This window comes from Thunnus maccoyii, chromosome 1 (genome assembly GCF_910596095.1).
Source record: "Thunnus maccoyii chromosome 1, fThuMac1.1, whole genome shotgun sequence".
Taxonomy (NCBI): Eukaryota; Metazoa; Chordata; class Actinopteri; order Scombriformes; family Scombridae; genus Thunnus; species Thunnus maccoyii.
The window spans coordinates 35,812,088-35,822,934 of record NC_056533.1 but is presented as its reverse complement, the minus strand read 5'-3'; the positions used below and the strand labels follow the sequence as shown (position 1 = coordinate 35,822,934).

Here is a 10,847-nt window from a genome sequence, read left to right as displayed (position 1 = left end):
ATTTTCCTCTACAGATGATGATACATGCAACAAAGGTTTAATATTTACAGTTTATACAAGGAGCAGGAGCTGCAGTCAAAGAGTCAGATCAGACAAATTACAAAAAACAGTTTCCTATTTAATCCCAGTCGTATTGAGCCATGCAGATAGTTTTGGATTTTTTCTGCCTCCATCACAATAAAGTGAAATGTGGTTTACTTTGTCGTGCTCGCAGCACTGAAATAACTGACTGGAAATCCAGTTTTATAAAGTTTATTAAGAGCTTCATTTAGAAAGTGATCTGCTGGCTGTGGCTGATTTACATACTTCATTGTAAACAGTTGTCTTTAGAACTAATTCCCATCAAGGAAATAATGCCTTCAGATTATATTTATGTCATCAGTTTAGGAGAAATGTCACTTCTGGCTGGAGATTAGGAATTAAGAATCCCAATTAGGGAAAATGGGTTAAAACTCTATCTTGCAGTAAGGAGACCATTTCACCAAATTTGCAACGTATAAAATGTGAATTGCACCGTCAGATCATTTCCTCTCACTTAGCTGAAATAATGTCCCAGAGGATGTTTCATAAAGTAAGATTTCTAGTTAAAGCAGAGTTATTTCAGTAAACTGGACTGTCTGGAAATCTGGTTTTATAAAGCAGCTTTTAGAAAATGTCCCGCTGGCTGTGGATAATTTACAGACTTCATTGTAAACAGTAGTTGTCACTAGAACTAATTTCTACCAGAGATTTTGTCCTGATGAAGTTGCTCTTGGTTTTTGCAGATGTTCTCTTTCAGTGCTGTGAGCAACACAAACAAACTGCTTTCACCTTCATTATATCAGAGATGAGGACGGACTATCTGATCACTTCTGCACATAAAAGTTAAACTATCTGCTTGACTGGACATCACCAGGAGTGACTCAGAAAATGTGTTTCTGTAATTTAGGTGAACTCACCCTTTAAAGATAGTTTAACAGACATGTCACACTAACAGTGTTTTCACAAAACCTGAAGGACAAGACTGATGACGGGAGTTCAACATGGATGGACGCGTCTCTGAGTCGTAATCCTTTATGTTCTTCTCAAACACTGTAAGAAAGAACATTTTAGTTTAACTAAAGCTCGTTTGATTAGTGCGTTCTAACAGTTGTTTAATTAAATGTCATAGTTTTAGTATTGTAACAATCACAGAAGTCTTTAAACTAAAACCAGCTGATGGAACATGGTGTTGTCTTGTGTCCTACCTGCCCAGCGTGCCTCCTGCCTGCGTGTAGTACTTGTTGTAGTCCAGACGCAGTAACAGCTGAGCCAGATCAGAGTTTATCTGATGATTCCTCACGCTGGAGAGGATTTTAAACAGTAAGGACGACTGACGCCTGAAGCCCTGAAATTTGACATAAAAACTTTAGTACAAAAAAAAAAAACTATTTTCTAACATTTATGGAGAATGAAGAGAAGAGTTACTCTACTTTGACCAGGATGTCCAGCTGAGCGGTTCCTCTGTCGTCCAGCGACGCCACGCTCTGACTGACCAGTGAGCAGAAGTTATGACACAGCTCCAGGATCTCGTTCAGACAGTGGAAGACCTGCAGGCGGGAGCATCTTATTAAGACTGATGTGTTTTAGTCTGTGAACAAACAGTCTCACGGTTCGGCTCGTGGGTTTCGTACCGGCTTCAGGAGGATGAAGGACTGGGCCAGCAGGTTGCTGAGGAAATGGTCGTGAGCCAGTCTGATGCTCTCGAAGTCTCTGGTGGAGTTGATCTGCTGAAGCAGCTGAGAGAACTGAGACTCCAGCACGTCCACCTGCAGACAGACGACAGGGAAACAACTCGCTCCGTTAGTATGGAGCACCAGGAAATAAGTCTCTGTTTCATCAGATTTATAAAGCTGTTTGTTCTCATTCATTGTGCGACTGTGCAAACACGAGCCTGAGCTCCATAGTGATCCTGAAATAGACGCAGACGTGTCATTGTTTGCATATCAATACATCTTTCTGTTCCACCAGTCTAACCTGTCTCTAACAAACAACCAGTATGCACAGCTGTGGCTGTTTACAGCATCTGTATCATCATCATCATCATCATGATAAATTCATCATGTGTTCCTGTAAACCTTCATCTGCAGTGATCTCTCCATCATCATCATCATCATCAAACCTCAGAACAGCAATCAGTACTAATTATGTTAATGACACTCACATCAACACAGTTTTACAACAAGCTTCACAGAGTGAAATGAAGGCAACATAAACAAGAAATTATTAAGCAGAATATATATATAAATAAATAATAAAACTGAGTGCATAAATGTAATTAATTAAAATACAATAACTTGCTTTATGAATACAAAGCAATGTTTAATTTCCACTGGAACATGTTGCACTTGGATCAAAGTCAATTAAAAGTTTTACCATCAGGTATATTTATCTGGATTGTGTTATTTCCCAGTGTTTTTATATTTCCATTCATAATAACACATTCATATTTTTCTTGTCATACAAAACTTGAGGAGAAATGTCACTTCTGGCTGCCACTTTTTCGCAGATTAGGAACTGAGAATCCCACTTTGGAAAACAGGTAAATAACCTTTTCTTTCTTGCAACAACAAGAGGTCGACTTCAGTAAATGTGCAACACGCAGGCTGTGACTTGCAAAACATGAGATCATTTCCTCTCATGTTGATTTTGATATGTTTGATACTGAAAAGAAACTTCCATGCATGCATGAGCTGCGGATTTATGTGCACTTCATGAACGCTCGCAAGTCGCTTTTGTCTTTGAAGGTTCTGAAGATGCCTTCAAGACTGCAGAACATGTTTAATTCTGCTGCATGTGAGGTTGCAGAATCTTGCAGCATGTTCTGTTTTTATAAATACTGGTTAAGTGTGAGAGTTTACACATTTCCTCTCACCGTCCCTGCACTGTTACCTGTAGGTAATACTGCAGGTTGTCGATGAGGAAAGCCATGTGGTTGCGTAGTCTCCACTTGACAGCATCCGTCTGGCTGGACTTGAGGTGTTTCCTCTGCATCTGCAGAGCCCAGCAGTGCTGCAGCTGCGACTGCACCCGCCGCACGCTCAGCAGGTACCTGAACACCACGTTGTACCTGACAACAGAGAAGAGGAACAGACAGGAGGAGAGGATGATGCTCGTCAGCTGAACTCCGAGTAAACAGATGAAAAGATTAAAAGCTACGATAGCGAGATACAGACTTCTCCAGCACAGCAGGAGTGAAGAGGATGTGCAGCGGCCACTGGACTTTGTAGGTGAGGCCGAGAGCCGCCCAGCCTGTGGGAGGGATCTCGCGAGGAGAGGTGTCTTGCGGAGGAGTGGCTCCGTCTCTGGGGCCCGTCGTCTCTGAGGAAACAGTATAACACAGAGATGAGAAGAATGAACGCTCAGGATGCTTCACTGAACAGCACCAAATGAGTCAGATAATCCTCTTCTACAGTGATAGCGAGGAGGTTTCACCATGTAAAGGTAATTTTAATATAACATATTTGGCTTTAAAATTATATAGAAAAGAGAAAAACAACAGAGAACAAGGGAAAAACATACTCAAATTTGAAGAATAATAAATATGTTTTCCATTTTCTTTTCTGGATAAATCAGTTGATTAATTTTGTTTCAGCACTAGTTTAAAGACCGCACCATTAATGTGTGTAAAGTCAAGAAAGTGTCAAGATGAAACTCTCCAGTGACAAATAAATGATGCATCTGCCTCTAATGACAGCATGTTTTATCAAAAAACCCACTGGATGGCGCCAAACACTAAATAAAGCAAAGTGAGAAGGTGTCTGTTTGTGTTCATTTCTGTTAACACAACATGATCCAGATGCTTTTCTCCTTAAGTAGATTTTCACCTTTGCTGTCTTTGCCCTGGTAGTCAACAGTGAGGTGCAGCAGAGGAAGGAGGTTGTCGTCGTCCAGTAACACTTTATGAGCCGCCTGCTGAAACGCCACATTCACGTCTGTCGAATAGAAAACACACATGACATTAAAATGCATCCAGTTCCCTCTTATAACAGCAGTCGCCACACGAGTCAGTGAGTTTGGTGCTTAAATATGTCAGAAAAATTACATGCTGATGTACAAAAAGGCTTCATCACAATCTGGCCCCTACACACCCACACATTTACTGCACCTTCTTCATTAAAGGCCAAAAACCAGCTAATGTGGAGGGAAAGTGGACGATAAAACCCCTTTGAAAGGAAGTCTACACCAGTAAATCACCCTAACCAGAGACATGAGGGCCAGATAATGAAGGAAATATCATTAAAATTTGAATTCTGTCTAAATACTTTATGAACATTATATCTGTGCTGCACTGCTTTGGCTCAGTGGGGTTAAAATCCCAGAATATGAAGTTAAGTAAAATAAAATGAACCGTCTCTTCGTCTCTGGTTAAATGGATTTGCTTTGTCTTACACTAATATATGCACGTTAATTTAAATAAACATACCATCTACATATTTATGAAGCACATGCTGAGTGTTTTGGGGGTTGCTATGGTGACAAATCTGCAACTGATCAATATTATATAATGAAGTTTTCTCTCTGCTTGTGTCACCTACACAGTAGATTATCATCAGCATAAAGACGTTGGTGTTGGTTTGCTGCCTGTTGACAAAACTGCACACCTGCACTATGATTAAAATAACCTTTACTTACATTAATTAGACAAAACTTTATTTCATTTTGTGGCTCATATATATTTATAACATCTGAACTCCAAACTGAACCGTGATGCCACAACACAAAGACAGCATGTCAATAAAACTCTGTAAACACTTTGTTTATAGAAGAGACATTTTTTTTAAGCGGTCATGTGTTCATAGATAAAATATAAACAAACTAACTAATAAACTAGTATCTTATTAATAGACATTTTCTTTTGAAAGTGGTTTAAATTCTGGGCTTTGTCACAATATGAGTTCAACATATTAGACCATGAATCAATAATTGACAAAATTCAATATAAAAATATCAAATGATATTAGGATACTGTGATATTTATGTCAGCAATATAAATAAAAGAGATCAATATACCTACAAATAATAATAATAAAAGTATAAATAAGTGAATCAGTGGCTGAAATTTATGTTGTTTTGGTTTTATTACCTCCTGAAGGTTTGAAGCAAAACTGTTCAGTCAATAAAAGATGTTTTATTATTATCATTATTATTATTATTATATTATTATTGTTTTATTATTCCCTGAGTTTGTTTCCCAGTACGGCCTGTGATCACTCTGTAGCTGTAAATATCGATGGATTATTACATCACAGTGACTCTACTGAACAATAAAGCCTGGAGGAGAACAGTTTCACATCTGAAGATGTAGATTTACCGTGTTCAGTGACGGCTGTCGGCGGAGCTTTCAGCATGTGTTGAGCAAGGTCAATAAAAACCTGGTAGAGCTCGCCGCGACCCAGCAGGTAGAAGTCCTTAATGATCTGGAGGAAGATACAACCGTCAACAACACTGTTCATCTGGAGTTATCATCATCAGAGACCGATTGTGACGAGTTCAAACCTTGAGCTGCTCCAGTAGATCTGACTCCTCCACCATCAACGTCCAGAGATGCTGAAAGTCAATTAGATACGTATGTGTCACTATTTTGTTTGTTGCATTGTGGCTTAGTTTGAGTGAAAGTAGAAAATAAGGCGACACTGAATGAGCTCACCTCTGCTACTGTGCTCCTGATGCGATCGATCAGGTTTTCAAAATCCACCAGGCTGAAGAGCGGCTGCTGTTTAAGTCTGTGCAGCTCGGAGGCAAACATGTCCTCCTGGTGCTTCAGTATGGAGCCTAAAATAAACAAAACAAGTGTGTGTTGTGTTATTTTAATGACAAATGAGAGTATTCTAGTACAATTCACTTTGATTTCCTACCAGCTCTAGATGGGCTGTGGTTGTGGTTCTCAAACATCTGGACGGATTCTCCCACGAAGAGGATCTTCTCGGCCACTCGGATGGGAATGTAAGAAGGCAGCATCTCTGTCCGCAGGGAGAACTGCTGGAGAGACGGAGCCAGCATGTTCTCCTCTTCAATCAGCCTCTGTGCAACGACACAGCAGGACGTAATCAAGACTGGGTTTAAAAATACACCCGGAGCTTTTGTCTGCGTGCTCGGCCGCAGCTCTCACCAGGTCCTGCAGTTCTCTGAGCTGTTTCCCGCTCAAACCTCCCAGACCCAGGTCCTCCTCTTCCTCCTCCTGGTTGGCAGCAGCTCCTCCCGCGCTGGGACCTTGCTTCATGAAAAACTCCTCGCTTTGGTCCAGCAGCAACCCGTGCAGCATCCAAGCCGCCAGCTGTTTGTACATCACACCGTGGCACACGGCAAGAATCCTGCACGATGTGTTAAAAACAACATCAGATAAGATGAAATGACGATACAGACGATGACATCACCTGACCTTTGGAGTGACACTCATTAATAAGAGTTATGAGGGGCGGCAATAAAATAACTCGCTGGAACAGGAAGTAAATGATGACATCAAGCTCTATCTGTCAGAACCGACACCAGAGTGGAAACCACATAAAAATGATACAGAGGAAGTCAAGAAAACATCATTTTTCTTCTTCTGTTGTTTAGTGACAGGTTAAAGGTATCCTGTGGAGTTTCTGACCTCTAGTAGCACAATGGAGCAGTTTTTTTAAAGTGCAGCTCCATGTTTTCTTCATCACATGCACGAAGGTGACGTGATCAACAGTCCTACCAACAGTTTCATATTATTACAATGATCTACAGGTGTCAGGAAACACAATAATGCGCCAGAAAAGGCAGAGAAGAAGAAGACTGTAAAGCTAGTAAACATGGATGTAAATAATGCAGCATTAATTGGCTTTGCAAATGTTTTACGAGAAAGGAAATGAATTCAGGACTTTTGTTAGATCTCAAGGATAAACATGATGTGCAGAACTTTAGTTTGTTTACAATAAAACACCACAGGACACTTTTTAACCAGTCTAAAGCTGTTAAAAGTGTCTAATTTTCTGCTGTTTAACATCATATTACATTACTGTTCTTGTACTGTGAGCAACAGCAGCTGGAATTCATGAGATGCTGTTTGACAGACGAGAGCTCAGATAAAACAGCGAGCACTTTAACACACATGGAAACATCTAAACATGTCATAATTTATGTGTCAAACAGCCATTATTGCCTCACTCCAAACTGCAGCAAATGACTGATGCACATACTGTGTGTCATAGCAACCCAAACTAAACAATTAATTATTTGCAATCCATTCAAACATCTAAAACATCTGTGTCTCTGTATCAGTAACACATGAGAAGACAACATTATTGCGACATACTGGTCTATAAATGATTCATCTCAGTTGCAGACTTACTTCTCTAAGGCCATGCGTACAGGAGGAAGCCCGCCACAGCTGTGCTTGTAAACCGTCTCCAGGATCTGACAGCCGTGAATCTAAAGCAGCACAGACGACGAGACAAAGAGCAGACGGTTGTCAGCTCGGTTACTGAGGTGTTACTCTGAGCTCACACAGAAATATCAAAGACGTGACCGAGTTTTGGTTCAAAGATCTGATATTTATCTTATAAAGCTGTGCAGCCATTCGATTAAACTCATGGTATTGACAAAACAATTAATCGATTACTCCAGAGAACAATCGTCAGATTAATAGATAATGAAAATAATGATTAGTTGCAGCCCTAGTTCTATAAACTCAAAGTTCCAGCTGGTATAGAGATGAGTAGATGATGTTTGACAAGTGTTTCCATGTTTTCTTTCCAAATATGAGCTTTATGAGCAGCAAAGTTATAAACAGTCTTTACCTTCTGTGATTTTATAGTCTCTACCACCACCATCACAGAGGGAAACAGCAACTGGAACTAAAGAGAGAAAAAAATACACATATGTTAGCTGTATTTAAATTAAAATATCTTAATATTACCTCCTCCGGTATTTTAAATAACGCTTTACCTGATCGAGCTTATAATTCACATGTGATATCGTCAGATGTGGATCTCCGAGGAACTGAAACATAAACACAAGTTAAATGAGCATCTCCATCACCTGCTTCACCATTTATTGTTTATGGCGGCGGCGTTGTTGTTTTACCTCTTGTTCCAGGTCCAGCAGGGCCTGTCTGTACGGCTGCAGCATGGAGTCCAGACCTGTGCAGAAAGCCCGCAAGTATATTCCATGAAGTCCGGTCTGGCTGGGCTGGTTCATGTGATGTTCCTAAAAAGAGCAGAGCATGAACATTCATTTTCATTTTGTTCATTTAGGTTATGGTTAGACGGTGCAATGTGGCATCTGGAGACTCTACTCGCCTGTTGATGCACATGGCCGGTGTGTTGTTCTATGAACTCTGTGAAGCGAATGTAATCTGAGCCCAGTTTACAGAGTCGGTTGAGGACGCTGGTCTCACTGGGGTGAAGGAAGGGCAGGTCCTGAGACACCTGTAGATGAAACAAAGTTCATGTTCCACAAGAAAACACTGTTGTGCTTCTAGTATATGAAAGATACAGCGATGCAAAGCAAAGACGCCTCCTGACTCGCTGACAAACAGACCCCCAGTTTGTGATCGCCTCAGACCTTCTGCAGAGGTTTTCAGATGAGTCTGCAGTCGTTGGGTTGGACAGGAAGTGGACTACACAGACCTGGTGGACAGTTGAGGACTACTAAGGGCGGCAAGCAAATCTGTGGCATTGAACAGCTTAACTCCTTTGTACAAAAGGTCAGATTTCCTTGAGTTGTATCTCTTTCATTGAAGTGCTAAGGTGGATTTGATCTACTCATCAGAGGCTCATTCAACCTGCAGCCAGTGTTCACCTGTTATAAATACGGCTGTGCCTCACGTTCCCTGCAGATCATTACTTCCTAAGTAGCATTGTGATAGTGGGAAACATGCCATCAGAACTAAGTGAAAGTGTCAGAAGTAAGATTGTTATTCTAAGCAAAGAGCAGCTTTCTCAGCGTCAAATCATGGCTGGACTAAAGGTTGTCTAGCCATGGAGCTCTAAAACACTTTGCAGAAACTGGATAAATTGTATCCAAAGCACGATCAGGCAGATCAAAAGTGATCACACCATCAGAAGATCAATACATCAAGCTTAGCTCCCTGAGAGATAGAAAGGCAACTTCATCACAGAGACAGAAAGTTGAATAAAGAATGCAAGACTCCAATCAGCAAAGGTACTGTCAAAAGAAGACTGTGTTGTAGTGTTTCAGAGGACAAGCAGCAGTTTCTAAATTACTTCTCAAGAGGGGAAACAAGACCAAACACTTTGAGTGGGCTAAAAAATACCAGCATTTCACAGTGGATGACTGGGAGAAAGTTCTATTTACTGATGAATCCAAGGTTGAGGTTTATGGCAGTAACAGATGGGTGTATGTACAGGAGAGAGAATGATATCACAGTGTATCAAACCAGCAGTGATACATGGCGGTGGGAATATTCAAGTCTGGGAATGTTTTGCCTGCTTGTACCGCTCCGTTCTTCAGAGACATGCTGGAACCTCTGGTTTGCATTTGTGTGGAGGAGGATTCATACTGCAGCAGGATAACGAGTCCAAACACACCTCAAAGCTTTTCAAGAACTACTTAAAGACCAAAGAAGATCAAGGAGTCCTGACTGTCATAGACTTTCCTCCACAGTCACCTGACCTCAACCCCATTGAACATCTATGGGGGCATCTGAAGACTGAAAAAGTAGGCACTCTGTGACATGACAAGAAATTCCCTCTTTGTGTTTCCCTGTTGAGCTGCAGTGGAAGTATAGTAACAAAAAGAGGGACTTTGGCACTAAAAAGGCTGTAACGTTGAAAGATATCTACTTGATTTGACTCATTTGGACGCTGAAGCTTCATATTAGCTTCAGATAAACTTTTAAATACATTTTTGCACAGACTGTGGATTTTGTCCTCCATCACTTACATTGTAAGTGCATTATGAAGGGATCTTCTAATGGTCAGTATGAACAGGAGGAATGATTACAGCAAGAAAAACATGTTTCACTGTTAATTTGGGCTCCTGACTGTTGTTTTAAGACACACTTGAAAAATTGTGAACCTGTTCTTTAAGCTAACTTGGCAGTAATTTATGTTAAAATGAAGTAAACACATATATTTAAAAATGTGAATATTCAGAATTAACGTCACCCTGTCAGAGAGCTGCACCGGGTCTCAGTTTTACCTGTAAACCTGTCCGTTTGTTCCAGGTGAAAATCGTTCCCGGATATCCGCTCAACGCCAGCAGCAGCTCGTGAATCATCTTAATTCACCTTTGGGATGAATTAAAGTAGAAAATGCTGCGGTGAGATTGTCATTCATCCACCAAAACAAAACAACACAAACTGCCGCCCGAGCTGTCGCAGGCTGACTACGTCATCACGTCGCAAAGCATCACGGGAGGCGGCTGGTTGCGTCGTTTTTTTTTCGTTTACCTTGATTTTAAAAGGAAATTGGGGGGAAAAAGTCTGACTTTTACCTTATAAATACCATTTTTTCTAATAATAACAAGGGAAATCTACATTGTATACGTCCTGTTAATTCCTTTATTGCAAAATAAGTGGACATTGCAGATCTTTGTACTTTTTGTAATCATCTTTTCTTTCTCTGTGATGTTGTACAGACCATAGACTTTATATACAGATAAATAAATAATACAATATAAATAATAAATAAATATAAATATTTATATACAGTTTATGGTACAAACCTTTTGACAAGAGCTTACTACACATATTTTCAGCTTCATTGATGAGCCTTATACCTTTTACTTGATGTATTTTTTTTCCGACACAAGAACAATTCCTTTCAGTGCATTGTCAATTTTTATATTTTGATGGCTAAATTTTATACCCAGAAATGCAAATTTTCACCTAGCTT

General features: G+C 40.3%; 1 protein-coding gene across 3 annotated transcripts; it reads right to left on the bottom strand.

Moving 5' to 3' along the window:
• Positions 1–144: 144 nt before the first annotated feature.
• Positions 145–10,348, bottom strand: tubgcp4 (tubulin, gamma complex associated protein 4). 3 transcript variants are annotated; one of them, XM_042419990.1, is made up of 18 exons: positions 10,153–10,348; positions 8,289–8,417; positions 8,074–8,196; positions 7,936–7,989; positions 7,788–7,844; positions 7,340–7,419; positions 6,131–6,332; positions 5,877–6,042; positions 5,669–5,793; positions 5,518–5,568; positions 5,333–5,438; positions 3,846–3,953; positions 3,195–3,339; positions 2,911–3,088; positions 1,653–1,787; positions 1,452–1,568; positions 1,227–1,366; positions 145–1,071 (listed from the first exon to the last, which is right to left on the bottom strand). In XM_042419990.1, the coding sequence occupies exons 1-18, from the start codon at positions 10,228–10,230 to the stop codon at positions 1,065–1,067; spliced, it is 2,001 nt and encodes a 666-aa protein (XP_042275924.1). In that variant the 5' UTR covers positions 10,231–10,348; the 3' UTR covers positions 145–1,064. The 3 variants fall into 3 exon arrangements, with proteins under 3 accessions (XP_042275924.1, XP_042275934.1, XP_042275943.1); XM_042420000.1 differs by lacking the exon at positions 10,153–10,348 and adding an exon at positions 8,530–8,654; XM_042420009.1 differs by lacking the exon at positions 10,153–10,348 and adding an exon at positions 8,554–8,654.
• Between the last annotated feature and the right edge of the window lie 499 nt (positions 10,349–10,847).

Coding starts and splice junctions, on each gene's coding strand:
- tubgcp4 (XM_042419990.1), bottom strand. CDS start 10,230: ATGATTCACGAGCTGCTGCTGGCGTTGAGCGGATATCCGGGAACGATT. Junction 8,418..10,152: donor ACAAACGGACAGGTTTACAG/GTAAAACTGAGA, acceptor TTTCATCTACAG/GTGTCTCAGGACCTGCCCTT. Junction 5,439..5,517: donor ATCTACTGGAGCAGCTCAAG/GTTTGAACTCGT, acceptor ATCTTCCTCCAG/ATCATTAAGGACTTCTACCT.